The sequence below is a fragment of the Zootoca vivipara genome, chromosome 6 (genome assembly GCF_965207765.1).
Source record: "Zootoca vivipara chromosome 6, rZooViv2.hap1.1, whole genome shotgun sequence".
Taxonomy (NCBI): domain Eukaryota; kingdom Metazoa; phylum Chordata; class Lepidosauria; order Squamata; family Lacertidae; genus Zootoca; species Zootoca vivipara.
In genome coordinates this window covers 61,720,230-61,738,955 of record NC_142589.1, presented here as the reverse complement: position 1 = coordinate 61,738,955, position 18,726 = coordinate 61,720,230, and the positions used below count along the sequence as shown (strand labels likewise).

The following is an 18,726-nucleotide window of genomic DNA, read 5'->3' as shown; positions in this document are numbered from 1 at the left end:
AAGATACAGACAGGATGCAAAGGAGACACTCTTCAGTAGATTTTGTAAAAAGTATTTTATTGATTTTGATACAAAATTACAAACATATGTACCTGTAACAATGGACAGTTCACCATATAATGTTGCATAAAATCATCAGGTTCAAAGTACCATAGTATAGAGAGTTCATTAGTTGATTTTTGTTTCTATTGTATCTCTGAGCCCAAAGTACTTAGCTGTAGTTGGCCATGTGTGGCTGGAGGTTTACAAACATTTTTGTCCTTGGTGGTCTGTGTAATCTACCATGTATCCTGAAATTTGTCCAACTCAGTTCCATTTTGTAGCACCTTAAATCTGTGAGTTACGGTAGCTTCTCCATCAGTGCCAGATTCCAAACCTTGTGGTACCAACAAAAAAGGTTAATAGCAGGGATTTCCAGTTCTTCGTGATCTCTCCAGCTGATCTTAATACTGTAAGTAGTTGGGCTCAAATGAGAGGAGATTGGGCTCAAAATGAGATGTGCTCTCAATAACTGGCTTTTAACTATTGTGTTTCAGACTGACTGAAGTTTATAAACACTTCAAAGGTAGCCCCATGTAGAACATACTGCAGCAATCTAAATCTTGATGCAACCAAGGCATGTGCTACTGTGATTACTCTCTGGGAACCTCAGCAGGCACAGCAGCCTAAGGTGTCCTACCCACAGCCCCTGCCTGAATACCTAAGAGTGAATCTACGAGAACTCCCAAGCTGTGAACCTGAGTTTTTAAGGGAAGTGAACCGCCCTCCAAGACAGAAAGAACTCTTATTCCCAGAGTGGTAGCTCTTCTAACCAAGAACACCTCTATCTGGATTAAAAATAACTTTGTTTGCCCCACCCTACATACCAACAGAAAACCAATCCAGATTGTCATTTCTTAATATAACCAAAATAGCACCATGCAAGCACAAGACGGAGATATCAGCAGGTGTGGAAGAACCCAAAGATTTACAGAATGACAATTCCATACACAAGGTGGGGAGGAATGACAAAAGCCAACTGCAGACTAAGTATGCTCAATAACTACAGTGGTACCTCTGGTTGCGAATGGGATCCGTTCCGGAGCCCCGTTTGCAACCTGAGCAGTACGGAACCCGCGCCTGCACTTCTGCGCATGATGTCATTCGCTGCTTCTGCACATGCGCAAACCGCCAAACCCGGAAGTGATCTGTTCCGTTACTTCTGGGTTCGGCGCATTTGTAACCCGTGTTGTACACAACCCGCAGCATTCGCACCGTATCCAGAGGTATGACTGTACAGTGCTGAGTGTCTATTGGGAGGAAAAAACAAAACACTTCAATACTCTCTCTGGCTTGGCTGGAGAAGAGAGGAATTAGCACATTTTGTTGTCATCAGCACACAGGTGACACTGAGCTCCAACTCTCTCCTAGCAGTTTCATGTAGATGCTAATTAGCCTCAACACTGACAAGGTGAAAGATGCTCAGTAAATGATCTAGTTGGCTTCCTCAGTTCTACAAACTTATGTCCATGGGAAAAAATTGCAGTGAAGGACCAGCCCCAACATCCAATAGGAAAGGACATATCCCAGAATGCACTTGGTGAGTGTGGTAGTCTGCCTCCAGTTGTACAGAAGTGCGAGCACAGGGTTTTCATTTCTGTTCCAGTTAGGAAGAGAGGGCTTATCTGAGAGGGGTGTTCCATGCTGTGAAGATTGGCTCCCATTTTGTAGCAAAGGCTCATAGTCATGAAGGAGATGAGCACAGAACCAATAAAGTACTGGAGAAGAGGAGCCCAAAAATCTGGTAAGGACCTATTATTAAAAATTGAAGACGTTATTTCATTATGCACATGCCCAAGACTTTTCAACATAATTCCAAGATACATACCGTAAATCCCCTTTTAAGAAAGAGCACAAGATGCAGGTGAAGTGATCTGAACCATTTGCCAGATTTAGGGCAGGGACAGCCTCAACATTTAAGATCTTCTGTTCTTCCCAGAAAAGAATTACCGGTAAATACTGTCCTTTCTACATGTAACTGCATGCCACTTTATAATTTCTGCATATTTATCAGTTTATCAAGCCAGCAGTATAGTATACTGCAGCGCTGGGGAACTTCTGGCTCATGGGCCCTAGTAGGCATGGCACATGGCTGGGATTGGGAGTACTGATGGGTGCTGAAAGCAAGTCCATTTGAAGGTGCACTGCTGACTGGAGCTGAGAGTGTACCTTAAAAGGAGCTTCCTCTCTGTGCTGATTAGCTGATGGGTGCTGAGAATGAGACCCTTTGAAAACAAATTGCAAAATGGGTTTCTGGATCAAAGCTCACAGTTTGAAGGAGAATTATTATGGAATAAGGATAAATTATGACTCAGTTGGAAGTTTGGTTCTGGCATGCGCCTTCCAGCATGTGCCTTTTCTACCATTCCCCTGACTTCTGAAGCTGCTAACCACCAGGCTCAAAAGAGGAAGTGATTAAGCAAACACAAGACAACTCTTGCTGCCCAGAATCTAGGGGAATTCCCTACTTCCCCTTTCTTGTAACTTTCTCTCTCTTAAAGCACTTCCAGGGAAGAGGTGATGACCACTTTCTATGGCAGGCATCCCCAAACTTCGGCCCTCCAGATGTTTTGGCCTACAGTTCCCATCATCCCTGACCACTGGTCCTGTTAGCTAGGGATCATGGGAGTTGTAGGCCAAAACATCTGGAGGGCCGCAGTTTGGGGATGCCTAGTCTATGGCAACCCTTTAAACAGAGTTTTCACCAGGACAGAGCATTATATAAATTTAAAAATCATCAACCCAATAAAAATTATCATTTGGAATTAATGCCAGGAACCAGTGAGCTGCTGCTCCCATAGCTATCAAGATGCTACAATAAGTAATAATACTCATTGCATAGTATTTATATAGTGCTTTTCCTGAGTGTTCAAAAGCATTCCACATACATTATCTTAGTAATCCTTACAACAAGTCCTGTAAGGCAGGCTGATATGACCACCCACATATTGCAGGCAAGTAGATAAGGATGAGTGAACAGAAGCTTACCCGAGACTACCCAGTGATTGAAATTTAAAGCAGGAGCATTATGGCGCTCAATACATAACACTAGTTCTCACTTGGGAGGTGAATACTAACCTTAGCCTGCCCAGCCACTTTAGCTGAACCTTGAGAATAGCAGTCTATCAGAGGAGCCATCTTTGGCCAGCTAGCCCATTAGGGAAGAGCAAGAACTTTGCCATAGGTGTAGCTAGTTTGCAGGGAGGAAACCTATTTATTTGGAGACTGCTGTCGGTGATTGGTCATTGCCAGTGAGCCAGCCCTATGGGGGCAGCCACTTTGGGTTGTTCCTTTGGGGTGTGTTGAGAGTGATGGCACTCCCCAAGGGTGATTGGTAGTAGATCGCCTTATTCCTAGGTGACAGGCTGGGTGTGTGAGAGAGCTGGCCTGGCTTGAAAATGATAGATTGCTGGGGAGCTGCATCTGTTGCAAGAGCATGAATGCAGCTCACAAACAGATGTTTTTGCTATTTTAAAATCCTAACGGGGTAGCCTCACCTCCACTGCATTCATCCCAAACTCTCAAAGCACCCCTTGACCAATGTTCCAATGCTGAACAGCACAGGGACTTTTTAACCTAGTGGCAAGGTTAACCTAGTGGCAACAGCAAACAGCAGGGCCTGCTTTGGTGTAGAAGTGGAGAAACGTATCACCTCTGGAAGCCCAGGCTTCAATACTTCATCCTGCTGCTGCTCCACAACAGAGCATAAGATGGGGCTCATATCACTAGATCCTATGCATGCATAGTCAAAAAGAAATCCCACAGCCTAAGGCTCCAGCCCCATACACAGTAATCTGCAGATGCACAATAATCTCGGAGTAATCCTTTCTGAAATCTGTGGCTTTGCTTCCAAATAAGCACGCACAGAATCAGACTGCAAATCTAATGAGAGGCACTTCTCCATCTTTAAAGGGTGTATAAATTTCAACTGTGAGGTCACTGAGGAAACCACGCCCTTTTTAAACACACACCTTCTGCCTTAAATGAAGCTGAGAGCATAGCCTATTTTTCTGGCTTCCACCAAGAGGCAGATTTGCACATCAGTGATTTCTGACCTGTCTGAATATCAAGCACAAGGCCAGTTTCCCCTCACCCCAGATTCTAAGTGTTTAAAAAGTTTCGACGATTAGATGTTTATACTTTGGTTGTGTTTTCAGTATGTTTATTACTGAATTTTACTTTTGTATTTCAATTTTGTAAATCGCTTCTCGATTTTTTGCTGCAGAAAGCAATTCATAACTTTAACAGCTAACTAAAAGTCCACACCCACTCCTTTTTCCATGTACATCTGCACAGCCTAAATAATGCAGCTGCTCCCTAAAAGCAGGGGAATTCACTGTTTTCTCAGGCAACCTAGTTCATCACTGAGGTCTGCTGCCTAGAAGTATGAAGTATTCTTTGCTGCACAGTTCAAATTTCAGCAGCTGTTATTAAAATATTGTTGATTTCCCTGGGAGAAGAGTACCACCTTTCTTCTTTTACAGTACCCTTTCCCCCCATATTTGAACTTAAGAATCATTGTTTTTCCAAGCTAACTGCTTCTAGTTCCTTTGTTTCACTCCTGCTTGGTACTTAACCCAAAGCTAGATTAACTGCTCATTGGCAAATTGCACAGTTTTATACCAGGTCAGATTATCATCCATTTAGCCCAATAGTCTGGCAGCTGGGGCTCTTCAAGGTTTCAGGTCATTTTCATCACCTGCCACTCTTTAATCTGGACATGTCAAGGACTGAAACCTGGCCCCCGTCCATGCAGTGCACATGCTCTACCATGACCTAAGGTCTCTCACCCTAATATATGCGAAGGCTATACTAGCATACTTGCTTAGCACATAAAGGGACTCAGGGTTCATCTCTAGTTCAAGGAATGTTAGGTTAACAGAGCTGGGAAAGGCCAAAGTCTTGGGGCTATGTGACATATTAGTATTCAGAATACACACAAAATGAGTACTGTAAGATGCACACCTTAAAAAATATTCAAGTCTGAATGTCTTGGGTCAGAGATTGGCTACCACTTCCTGCTGACCATTTGCTCCTGCATAGTGTGTATCCCTTTGAAGCAGAGTTCAAGGTTTTATGCCAGGCTGGACTGGCAACACCATGATACACTTTTGCTCAGGTTGCCACCACCCTGCTATTTGATAGCCCTTCAAGAATATGCAAAACTCACCTGCACATGCATGCAGAAGGTCCCAAACACCAACAGAACTGTTGCGTGGACCATGTAAACAAATACACCAGGAGAGTAAAAACCAGTAGCTGGCTTGCTCAAGTCCTTTCCCTTCATTCCTTCAGTCTTTCTTCTCAGCAGGCCAAGTGTTAGGCAGTGCCAGGGGTTTGCAGCGATGTACCACCAGGCTGCCCAGGAGCCCAGCACAATGGCGGGTGCAGCTAGCAGGAAGTTGGGGATCTGTCTGGGCTCAAAGTACCTGAGGAAGCCGACATTCCAGTAAGTATCTTGAATGTAAGTGTAGAGCACAGGAAAGTTCCAGGAGCACCATGGTGGTGCCACACCATTTGAGGCTGCTACACGATACCCCTTATGTACAGCCAGTTGCAACAGTGGGTCCGGCACAGCATACTCAGGGCTAAATGTGGTGTTGCAGAACCGAAGGTATGCCCAGAACTGAAACAAAGCAAATGGCAGGAAAACAGAGGCAGACATCACCACCAGGGAAGCTACCAGGTTTAGGAATTGACCCAAGATCTGTGGCGGCTTTACTCCAGTTCCTGTCCTCGCCTGCAGCTGGGAGGTAAAGAGTTTTGTCTGGGCATAGAGGAGGAACCCAGCATTGATCAGTCCGTTGGAACGCACGCCAGCAGCTAGCGAAAAGAGAAGGGTGCTGGCCCAATGCTGCCCTTTCTCTAGCCGCCACATAGCGCCAAACACTAGGAGGACAAACATGCTTTCTGAATAAGCAGCTGCCATAAAGACGTTTGCAGGGGTGAGGCAGAAGAGGATGGCTGACAGGAACGCCTTCCTGCGGCACTGCAGGACTGCGCAGCTGAGCTTATACAGAGTCCATGCTGCCCAGGCAGAGAACAGGCCATTGAGCAGAGCTCCAGAAAGGAGCAGGCGGGTCCGGAGAGATAAGAAGCCTTTGAAGGGCCACAGCACCGTTTCCGCTGCCGCTCGCAGGCTCAAGGGAAACAAGGGGAAGAAGGCACAATTGTGCTCATACACGTAGCCGTGCTCAGCTATAAACAAGAAGTGCTCCGCATCCCACCGTGACAGGCCTCCCAGGAGCCATTCCAAGATCCAGTCGCAAAACCCGTACTCAGACAAACGGGGTGGAGAGAAGGCATCAGCAGCATGGTCGGGGATCAGGAGGTTGAAAAGGGCCTGGGAGGAGTGGGAAGAAAGGATAGAAAATGACAGCCAAGCCAACGTCCTGCTCCCCTCCCTCACAAAAACAACATATTCCCTCTGATTTGGGACCTGAACCTGACCAGGGAATTCAAAGCCTCACAACAAGTTATCCCCTGCCCCAAACAAGGACTTGCAGGCATTACGTCCGGGTCTGGGGCAATTTCTCATGCAGGGGCTGTTTTAGAGGCATTTCTAGTGGGAAAATGGGAGAACCTACAACTTGGGCAAATGCAGCAGTAGGGGAACTTTTTTCTTTAGCCACCAATGTTTTTCCTTAGGGTAGTGTCCAACTAAGTGCTATGCAGAGTAGACCCACTGAAGTTAATGAACCTAAGTTAATCATGTCCATTAACTTCCACTTTTCACTCAACAGTAGACCTACTGAAATTAATGGACTTAACTTAGTCATTAATTTCAGTGTATCTACTCTGAGTAAAACTTATCTGAAGACCACCCAAAGGCCCCACTTCAAACAGGACTAGCATTGGAAACAACTTTTAATGTCTTCTAGACTTTCTCCAACAGACCGCAAACTGCATATAATGGATAAGATTCAAGAAGTGGGTTAAGTAACTACTACTACTACTACTACTACTACTAATAATAATAATACTACCCCACCCATCTGGCTGGGTTTCCCCAGCCACTCTGGGCAGCTTACAACGTATCTTAAAACATGATTAAAACCATCAATCCTTAAAAAACTTCCCTAAACAGGGCTGCCTAAAGATGTCTTCTAAAAGTCAGATAGTTGTTTATTTCTTTGACATCTGAAGGGAAGGCGTTCTACAGGAAGGGCACCACTACCAAGAAGGCTCTCTTCTTGGTATTTTGCAATCCTTACAACAACCAAGTAAGGGGTGCCAGTATTACTATCACCATATTGCAGATGCGGGGCCGAAACTAAGACTGTTTCATGAGTTCATGGCAGAGGTGGCATCTGAACCAGCAACTTAGCCACTATGCTAAGCCAGCAGTCCTCTATGCCAAGATGAAGGTGCTCAGGGGGGGAAACAACTGATCAGTGAGGATGCTTTGTACCTCTTGTTAATCTGTGGGAGAAAAGAGCAACATGCCAAAGACGGAAATTTCTAAATGTGCACTGAGATCATCTGCCAAATGAAAAGTCATTCCAACTTGCCGAGCCAGACTAAGCATTCAGAAATGTCAAACTCGGGGGTTTCCTTTGTGCAATGAATCCAATTATGTGTTGGCACACAAGGAACAGAGAGAGCCACACATCTAATGAAATCAAACTCAATAAAGGCAGTCATGCCTTTCCATAAAAAACAACCCTCTGGCTGTTTGGCTGGCCAGACGACAATACCCAGCACAAGCTATGAGGGACCAAAAAGGAATTCTCCTGCTAGCAGTCTGTCTGGCATCAACTGTGTGTGTATTTGGCATAGTTCCCAGTGCCAGAACTTACCTATGGCCCTACAAGGAACTTTAGTAGGATCCCATTGTAGCTGTCACGATGAAGCTGCATTCCACCAAGTTCTTCTAAGGCTGGAATATGCAACACTCTTTGGCCAGCATACTGTGTTAATATGCCCCATGTACAACACAGGGACATGGGAGACGGCCTTATAACAGTTTAGCCTATTTGCCCATTTAGCGCTGCACCATCTACTCTGTCTGGCAGTGGCTCTCCAGCAACTTCTAGCTGGCCACTACGTGAAGCAGGACGCTGGATTTAATGGGCTTTGTCCTGATCCAGCAGGGAACTTCCTAAGCTCCTGAGTCATGTGAGTAGAAGCCATAGATTTCCATCTCCCAAGCTAGCCTCCTGCAACCTAATTTTAAACAAAATTAAACCTAAAGGTTGTAAACCAAGGAGAATAGAGAAGTTAACACCATGATTTAGAATAGGGGGGGAAATGAAGCAAGTGTTTCACTGCCTGCACAAAAGCCATCAGGGACGGCATCAGTCTGACTTCTTTTGGGTAGAAATTCCATAATTGGGGGCACAGAAATGCATTGTTTCTCTTCCATCTCTCCTCAATTCACTCTCACATAACTGAATTCTTAGTAATGGCTTACTCTGGCTCCAGTTTACCCTGGTTTTCTCATCCTACACAAGTATGACATCTCAGAACTTGTATGTGCTGTTTGCTTTAGCCTTGACTCAATCCAACTTCCCCAAGCTTGGTGTCCTCAGCTGCTGCTGACTCCAACTCCTGTCAGCCCCAACCAGCAGAGTCAGGTATAATGGGAGTTATAGGCCAAAACATCTGGAGGACACCAAGTTGGGGAAGGCTGCCTTAACCCTACAGGCTGCATTTAATTTTGGTTCTAGCCACCCCAAAACCCTAATGCCTTAATCCTTGTGAAGACTCATCTTACACTGCCAATGACTTAGGTTAGCTGAATTTCTGGTTGCCATCACTGCAGATAAATTGGGAGCAACATTCCTATCAGCCTGAGAGCAGTGCTTCTGGTTCACAGGTTGGTTGAGATTTTGTGAGAAAAAGTGGTATCTTTGGCAAAATGCACAGGGTGCTCCCTTTTCAGGGCCTCCCTTGCTATTGCAGTAAAAATATGCCTAATTTAAATGTCAAATACCTATTATGTAGACAAAGCTCCTGCTTCACGTTCCTCTGAGCACAAGAATAGCTAGGGAGGGAAATCTTGCCTGCTCAGAGATTACAAAGGCACAGCTACTAATCTTCAGAAATTCTGCATAGGATTAGCTCTCCGGAACAGAATATGGATTATTGAGAATATTTTGTTTTCATTTTTTAAAGTATGTAGTCCACATCATATCTGCAGACCTACATTTGGAAGTACATAAACCAGTTATTCCCAAACTATTGAGTACGTGATGGAGAGTACACTATTATGCCACAACACATGAATTCTGTACATCCAAACAAATAACCTGCAGAAGCTTCCTGCTGCGTTTCTGTTTGATTCGCTGAGGGAATGCCATTCTTACTCATACACACTCCAAAAACTACACCTTTTGGGGGAGTTCTAAAATCATTTATGTAACCTGTAAAGCTATGATGTGTCCACAGTTTCAGACGGGGAACTGTAGCAACAGGGCCCAGCCGCTATATTTCCTGCACCACTGAAGGACACTAGCAGACAGAAGAAGCTTCAGCTGCAATGGCTAGAGATGGTCCTAGGGTTCTGCCAGACCAGCTGGACTAGCCATCTAAGTTGGTGGCCATCACTACATTGCATGGCAGCAAATGCCTTAGAATAACAAACTATGTGCTGATGAAAAAGTACTTAAAAAACGTCTCTCTTTTCCATTTCTCCACGCCATGCATAATTTTTATACATTTCTATCATCTCTCCCCTCCTTATTTACCCTTTTTCTAAGCTAAAAAGCTCCAATGCTGAAATCTTTCCTTTTCATGGGATTTGCGACAGCTCCTTGATCATTTTCACAATCCCGTTTTTTATACTTTTAGTATCATTGGCATACTTGCGTCAACACACAGCTCACCCCAAACCCCATATCATTTATGAGCAAGTTAAAAAACAGCAGCCCCATAATACAGATCCTTGGTGGGTCCCACTTGTCCCAGACTCTCTACACTGATCATTCTAACTGGAAATGTTTATAGAGTTTTAACCTGCAAATTTCTGCAGGAAAGGCATGTGCTCCAACACTAACCTAGGTATGACCCCTCTCTATCTAGAACAGATATACTACCTTTTGAAAATTTTAAACATGAGATCTTTAAACATATGAAAAAGAACCCAGTATTTATTTTTGATGTCCTGATCTGAGAATGCCAGGCAGGTTATGTTTCAGTGAGATTGTATACTTGAGTGCTTAGTATTAGCGGACTTGCCTGGAGGAAAAGTGTGAGCACTCTGCAAAGCACTGCAAACCAAACCACCTCTTGGCAACGAGGGTCTCCTTCCTTCCTCTGCAGCATTCTGACCTTGGAGGTCATCCAATGGGTCACCACTGCCTTCCATGCAGGAAAATCCACGGAGAGATTTTGAAACCTGAAATCAATAATAATAAATTCAACATCACGCAGGATAATACTTGCACCATGTTTGTCAATGGCAGGCAAATAATGGTTTCCACACTCGTTCTCTGAACTAAGAGAGCAGGTGTGATGTAGTGGCTAGACTCTAACCACTGGGTGATGAAGGAGATACAGGTTCAAATTCCACTCAGCTATGAGGTAGTGGTGGGCAACAACTTGGATGGCTTTAAAATAGGGTTAGACAGATTCATGCACGATAATGTTATCAATGGCTACAAGCCATGGTGGCTATACTCTACCTCCACTGGCAAAAGCATCATGCGTCTGAATATCAGTAGCTGGGAATTACAAGTGGGGAGCATTGCTGTTGCTCTCAGGTCATTCTTCTGGGCTTCCCAGAGGACGCATCTGGTTGGCCCCTGTGATGCTGTAGTACATAGGGTGACCTTGGGGCAGTCCCCATCTCTAGGCTAATAGCATTGTTAAGACAGATAAAATGGAAGAACCACATGTGCTGCTTTGAACTCCTTGGAGTAAAGATGGGATTTAACTGTAGCTAAAGAAACAAAGCTAACACTTGACTGCACTACCTAGCCATTTTCCTGGTGGTTATCATTGTGATATGGTAGGGAATGACATAGTTTAACCGCACACTTCCTCCATGCACACACACACTATCCATCATAATGACAGACATAAACAGGAACCTGTTTACATAAATACCTGTGGGGAGTGTCTGGTACTGCCTGGGAATTCTTAGAAACAACAACAATAAATCATGATTTTTATATGGATACAGCAATTTGTGTGTTTGGACCTGTCACACCGAAAATTGGACAAAGTCATGCCAAAGTTACATTTGATTCAAAATGGCACTCAATATCCAACATCAACAAAGACAGTTGCCTAACTTGGTAACACTTGTGCCAAGTTTGGCAATGATATTATTATTATTATTATTATTATTATTATTATTATTATTATTTAAATTTATATACCGCTCTTCATCTGAGGATCACAGGATGATCTATTATTATTATTTATTAAATTTGTTTACAATGTAAGACACTGAACAAAACCTGGGGAAATTGAGTTGAAGTGGGTACAGCAATGCAATAGGGGCAGGCTTGATTATCAGCGGCTGGAGTCACCAAAGTAAGAGAGCAGGTTTATCCTCCATGCCAGAAGGGGCTACTCAGTGTACCTTTACTTGCTCCTGTATGAACGAACAATTTCCCCATAGAGGTGAATGGCAAAGTAATGAGTTACACTCAAGAGAAGCAGACTGTAAAAAAAGAAAAGAGCCAGCTGGATCAGAGCAACAGTCCATCTAAATCCAGGATCCTGTTTTCCACAGTGACCCACCAGATGCTTCCGGGAACTTCACCAGCAGAGCACAAAGACAACAGCCCTTCCTATATGTGCCAGCATCTGGTACTCAGCAGGATCTGTTTAGCTATCATTAGTAAGAGCCACTGAGAGCCCTATCTGCTACTGACTGGCATAACTAGCTCTGAACAGCAAACTCTATTTAACTATCAGAGTTTTGGTGTTAGGAGCAAAACATGCCCTCCAGACCAATAATTGTTGATCTGGCCTTCATCTACAAGGATCCCGGAAGTGTGTGTGCAATGTGTCTTTATGTGCAGACACACACTGGACCTCCTCCCCGGGGTTGTTGTAATATACAAACCCTTCCTTCATACCCATCCTATTCCTCATAATGGAAAGAGAGCTGGAACTTGCTGCACATGAAAGAGAAAGGCTTTGTGCAACATGATGAAACAGCTAGAGCTGTCCCCAAGGACAGAAAAGGAAGTAAAACCTCCCACCACATCAGCGAAAGACTATCAAGCAGGCTTGCTTTTCTACTATGAGTACAGCCAAGCAGTCATCTGTGGCAGAAGCACTGAGAAAATATTTGAGTGTTTTTTTAAATAAAAAAAACTTATGCAAATTTAAGCCTGGCAACATTTCTTATTTCTAGTCAGGAGTAGTTTGTTATTGAAAACATTGACCTGTCTTCTCTACCTCCATTTTTATCCCCTCTTGTCAAGAACAGCATGCAAATCTAAAAAGCCAGACGGCAGATTTTGTGTTTTTTTTAATCCTTTAAAATGGAACTATGAAATGGTTTTTAAGTTCTGCACTGTAGCCTAGTTGCCACCAGAGGGCACCAGGCACTCACTGTGTTGGTACCTTTCCACACCTTGCACTGCTGAGGCAATCAAATTATAGATATGTGATAATACAGGATTCCCTGATAAAATCCATGGCCATGCACACATTGAACTCTTTTATAAAGCATCTCTCCATGTATTTACATTTATCCTGTAGATTAAGATAGTAAAAATAACGCAGGAATTCAGTTCTCAGTATACTTCTATTAATAAGTCTAATTAATTCTCTTCACCTGCCCATTTCTTTTGACTAAAGAAAAGATGTACTGTAGTTTGTTTCCCCTCCGTTTTGAGTCACTTTAATTTCCTTATTGCAATGCTGTCCCACCCACCACTTTTTTTTGGACACAGCCTCTGCAGAGGTTATTTCTTTAAAAGCAGTTTCCTTTTCAGCATATACCTATTTTAATGGAAATAAGTATTGCTGTCTGAGGTTAAAGGGTTTTTTAAACGTTCCCCACCCACAAAAAAACCTACAGAAAGATTTGATTTGTGTATGAATTGTGCACCTTTCTTGAAGGCTCTTGGGCTGGAATGAACTTCTGTGCTTTTATAACGATTGGTTTTGTTGGTTTTGACCAGGGATTTTGTATGGATTTTTTTTATAAAAAAATGTTTATTTTGTTTCATAGGAGCGGAGAGAGGTTGCATGCACTGTAACTGCTCTGCACAGAAAGGCAAAGCATAATCATGAACATCTTCACCACAGGGCCAGCTCTGGGTGCCTCCATCTTTGGAGGGGAGGTGGGGGTGGCTACCAGGAAGAGTCAGGTCACATCATCTGTGGCACTCTCTCCCCATCCATTCGTCTGGCATAAACTTTGGTGGTTTTAATGCACCAAGGGGGAAGCCTTCTTTGTTTTCCAGTGTTTTGAAGGCCTCGTCGTATGGTCTTGATTTTATTGCTGCTTTTAATAGCTATCAGTTATGTTTCATTGTATTGTTATTTTATTTTATTATATTTCACTTTAAATTATAAACAACTACAGGTACCTGACTTTTAGAAGACATCTCCATTCTCTTGCATTGTTTTTCTTTTTTCTTGCACTTACCGGTATTAAAACAAATATCCCTCTAGAAACGGGAAAATGGTTTCTCCCTATTTTGGAACTAGTGAGAAATAGCTTTGTCTCAGTTTCAGTACATACTGTTAAGATCTTGGTGTAGAATATATTAATACACTTGGAAGCAAAGAGTCAGAGCCCCACCAGCATCCATTCACACATATAGTACCACTGGTCCTGTTGCTCCAAATTAAACATTAATTTTTGAGTGGGAGAGTTATTGGATTAACTGGTTCCAATTTAACAGAGTTCTTACATTCTTACGAGTTTGCAATGTTGCTAAACTAAGGATGCACCACACTTGTATCATCCATGCTACTTTGTCTTTGGGGTATAATTTCAAGTACATGTCTCTGATTGACATCATTTCAGTGTGATCTTCCCAGACTGACCATAAGCAACTTATGCAATATTGATCGCTTATTTTATATTTTCTTTTTAACTCTGCTTCTCAGCCATTCTCCGAAAGCCATGCTCTTTTATACATCTATTGCATTTTTAATTTACAAAGTGCTTCATACCCTCAGTGACCCTATTAGTCCTGTTTTACAGCTGGGAAACGGAGGCTGAAAGTGGTTTCCCCAAAGCACACACAGTGGCCATGATCCCAAAGATCAGTAACACAGTGGCCTCCCAGAGCTGATTTTATGACCTATAATTCACAAAGCAACAGCACAATGTGTGCTGGTGGTTAGCTAAATCTGAATACACTTGCTCCCAACCAGCAGCAAACATACTTGGTACACTCTGACCATTAAAACATTGCTGATGAAGAATTGGCGGAATAGGGCCTTGTCCTGGGATTTTTTCACTGGATTTTTTTTTTTGCCTCACTGTCATACTGGAATTGATTCCTATTTGAATTCATCTTATCATTACATAAATAAAACTTTTTGAAGACTTACTTGAAATTCATCTTCCTCCTTGTCCGAGTTCTTGCAATTTACTGTTTATTTCTGGACCCAACCAGCAGCAAGCAAAAAGGCTGCCACCTGACTACCACTCATCCAGGCAGCTGCTCACATTTCCTGGTGTTTGCTACACTGACACATAATGAAACATGGCCTGTGAACCTCCAGTGCCGGACTCATTATATTCTAATATGTGAATGCACACTAAGCTGATAATTCAGGTGGCTGGTGGCCAAATTCGAGCCAGAGCGGGGAGAGCGGGGAACTACTAACAAATTAAAGAGATATTTTAGCGTCATGACTTCTTTGCCACAGGGAGCTCACCTTGATGTGCTGTTGAACAAAAATTGATTATAAAGCTGTGAAAACAAACTGGCTTAAAAGCTGGTCAAAAAGCAGATTCATGCAAACAAATCACTTTACAGTGGAACCTCGGTTTACGAACACCTCAGTTTACGAATTTTCGGTATACGAACTATCCTAACCCGGAAGTTAGTAAACCGAGGTGCCCGAGGCCTACTGAGCATCCGATACCTTCGGGGAGGCTGGGCCTTCGTTCCGATGCCTCCCAGAGGCCGGGGAGCGCTTTCACGGTTGCAGCCCAGTCGTGGAAACGCTCCCCGGCCTCCGCAAAGGCATCGGAGCAAAGCGGTTAATCCTTCTAGACAAGAAAAAACACCCCCTAAAGCAGCAGGGCCTTCGCTCCGATGCCTTCGCGGAGGCCAGGGAGCGCTCCCCAGCCTCCGCGAAGGCATCGGAGCGAAGGCCCTGCTGCTTTAGGGGGTGTTTTTCCTCGTCTAGAACGGATTAATCAACTTCCCATTACTTTCAATGGGAAAGTTTGCTTCGGTTTATGAACACTTCGGTTTATGAACAGACTTCTGGAACCAATTGTGTTTGTAAACCGAGGTTCCACTGTACCTCCTACCATCAGAGGATCACTTCTTGTTTTCTCATATGATCATTTACACCAAGCATCCCCAAACTATGGCCCTCCAGATGTTTTGGCCTACGACTCCCATGATCCCTAGCTAACAGGACCAGTGGTTGGGGAAGATGGGAATTGTAGTCCAAAACATCTGGAGGGCTGAAGTTTGGGGATGCCTGATTTACATGCATTCCTCAAACATTCATTTTTTCAAGGAGATACCCAGCACCACAAGAACAGTGGTCCATCTGACTTTCCATATATACCAAGAAACCCTCTAACAAGCAAACATTGCTTCCCAAGTGTAATGCTCAAGATCTTTTAACAGGGCGCCTAACACCTTATACATAAAATACCTGCACTCCAACTCTGAACTTTGACTCATTCACTCATGCATGGAAACCTGAGAACACAGGAGACCATCATGTAATGAAGTCAGAAGATGAGGGCAATCAAGTCTTCAAAGATTAAATGGAAACAGAAGAAATACCTAGTAGTTGACAGAGAAGAATTCAGAATTGTTCCCCACTCCCCAGACACATCACCGGCTTCTTACTGCACTTTTCACCACCACCAGGCTTCTATTCCTCCCTATTAATGTGATCCCCCATTCTAATCATACATCTTCCCTTAACTCCAAATCTTTTACTCCTTACATCTAACGCAAGCTCATCATCTTCTCTTGCCTCCCACGGTTTCTTCCATGTTGCTCTTCAACTTGGGTCAGCTTCTATTTGCTGTTCCTTCCCAATCTCACCTGCTCTGAAGTTCTTCATGAAAACAGAGTTCTTTAGGAAAGCCTTTCTTTAACAACCCTAGCTTCATTAAACCTGTCCCTCCACTACTATGAGTGAAGACAGATTAAGGTTTTAAGACTTGACAAAAAACAAGCTGCTGAGGTACCACTGTATTTAACTCGCAAGCATCTGCCTCTAACACAAATTGCAATCCTGGGTTTAGAGCTGACACAGTTCACCAGCTGAGGCAAAGCCACTATTATTAATAATAATTACATTTCTATACTACCCTTTCCTTCATCCAAAGATCAAAGGACGGTTTAAAATATAAAAACACAAAAATAAATAGCATAACAATAACAACAATGCCCCCTCCAGTTTTAAAAGACCATAAACTGTTTAATTAGCCAAAGAAGAGGAATGTTTTTTTCCTGACACCTAAAGTTGTGTAAAGAAGGTGACAGGCAAGCCCCCCAGGCTAGTTTCCTGGCTGGTGGGATACTGCTGCTTACCAGATGAGGGGTATAAGCAAGGAAGCAGGGAGGTTGGCATAATGCAAACACATTGGGAGGATTGCTGGATTGTTTGAACCACACCCACCTCCCTGCCACCTTGTCCCTCTCCCTCCCAGCAAACAACAGCAACCCATCTGCCAGGAATCTAGCATAGCAGCTCTGTCCCATCCCACTTTTGGTTTAACGACAAACGAATGAACCACCAGGCGCTCCCTCAAAATATAACATCTCTGTCACTCTGATTTTCCTCAGGCACTTCCCCTCTGCTCATTTTTGTATCATCCATCCCTGCATTTAAGGTCAAAATGTAAACTGTAAGACACCCGGGTAGAGACCGTGTCGTTTTCATAGTGTCTAGCTGGCATAACATTGAAAGTAGTGTCAAGAGTCAAGACTGTTGAGTGTTGAGAGGGAAAATGTGTGCAATGTAACATAGGCTAGGCTGAGACAGGGTACACTGGCATAGCTTTGGAGCTGAGCAGGGATCTGAACCTGTTTGAACCTTGAAGCGCACCTTTCTCCCAGCCTAATCTACTCCACAGTGTGGCTGTTAGGATAAAAGGGGTAGTGTCACCCACAAAGGTCACCCGGAGCTCCTTGGAGGACATAACTGAAAAAGAAAAATGCACCTCCCCTCTCACACAAGCCTTGCATTTAAAAACTTGTCTGGTAGCCATAGGCAACCAAGAATTCCAAGATGAACGAGCAAACTGACAAGAGTACAGACACAACAATTTGTCTTCTCCATCAGCCCACTTAAGTTTCTATGCCAGCTACAGAGAAAATTCACTTCCTCCATGGTCAGCCCAGAAACACAGCAAGCTGTTAAGAAGCGAGCCAGTTCACTCTATCCCTTGCCCACCAGGATAGAAGGGTTCTTTTTTACCTAGCCAGGTAAAAAGCCAGTAGTTTAGATTTCCATACTGGTCACAGAGGAGGGAGCATGGAAGCAAATACTAACCCCTTGGCCTTATTTGCATGTACATCCAATTCAGTCACACATCTGTGAACCCAGGTCAGCGGTAAGAACACAAGAAAAGCCCTGCTGGATCAAGCCAATAGCAGATCTACTCCATCATCCTGCTCTCACTGTGGGCAACCAGCTGCTTCTGGGAAGCCTGTAATAGGACCAGAGTGCAACAGCAACTGGCAGCAACTGATATTCAGAGGTATACTGCCTCTAAGAGCGGAGGCAGAACATACCCATTGTGGCTAGTAGCTACTGATCGCTTGACTTTGTATAATTCTCTTTTAAAGCCAACGCTGCCTCCTGTGGGAGTGAGTTCCAGAGTTTAACACAGTCCAACCACTACACCACACTGCCTCTCAAAGGCGGTTTCATATGTTCATAGAAACCTGCTTAGGAGCCCAACCAAGCAGTGGTTACTCAGCGGCTATGGCGGGGGACAGCATGGGGATGAAAGCTAAGAGAGGAGAGAGGGAGGGGAGTCAGGCGTGGGGGGCGTGTCCCCATCTCTCCTTCGGCAGGAAGAAGGGAGCTTATAGGGCAAGCGGCAGCCTATGGGATGAGCCCATGTAGGGAGGCGCTTATGGGGCGAGCCTCTCAGAGGAGGGTCTAGAAGCCAGTCCCCTCTCTCCCTCAGCTGGCGGCCCCCGGCGACAACCGCTGTTCCTCCCCCCCCAACCTGAGTGCTCAGCGCGGGGACTCAACGGCTCCATCTCCGTCTCTTGTCTCACACACAATCACAGGCTCTCTTCCTCCTACTTCCGGCCCGCGACGAACCACTTCCGTTGGTAAGGAAGCCCTTAGCGCCTGCGCAATAATCCAAGAGCAGCCGCCCTTCCGGCGTTAGAACGTAGGCGAAACCATAGAGAGGGAGGGGGCCGCTAGACTCACCATAGACTTACACCCGGGACGTCCTTTAAACTTCTTTTTAAAAAGGCCATTGCAAGTCTATGGTTCTACATTGGAAGCCGCCATTAGCCGCGATTCTCTCTTACATGAGCGCAGGAGTGGCGCACTGGGACCAAATAAAATAGTTTCGGTGTTCTACCGGAAGTGACA

The 18,726-nt window shown here is 44.2% G+C and overlaps 1 protein-coding gene across 7 annotated transcripts; it reads right to left on the bottom strand.

Moving 5' to 3' along the window:
* Positions 1-36: 36 nt before the first annotated feature.
* PIGV (phosphatidylinositol glycan anchor biosynthesis class V) lies at positions 37-18,726 on the bottom strand. 7 transcript variants are annotated; one of them, XM_035121109.3, is made up of 4 exons: positions 18,559-18,726; positions 10,219-10,378; positions 5,210-6,382; positions 37-1,791 (listed from the first exon to the last, which is right to left on the bottom strand). In XM_035121109.3, the coding sequence occupies exons 1-4, from the start codon at positions 18,606-18,608 to the stop codon at positions 1,501-1,503; spliced, it is 1,674 nt and encodes a 557-aa protein (XP_034977000.3). In that variant the 5' UTR covers positions 18,609-18,726; the 3' UTR covers positions 37-1,500. The 7 variants fall into 7 exon arrangements, with proteins under 7 accessions (XP_034977000.3, XP_088528489.1, XP_034977006.3 ...); XM_088672363.1 differs by having other exon boundaries at positions 5,210-5,665; positions 18,559-18,722; XM_035121115.3 differs by lacking the exon at positions 18,559-18,726 and adding an exon at positions 18,347-18,480.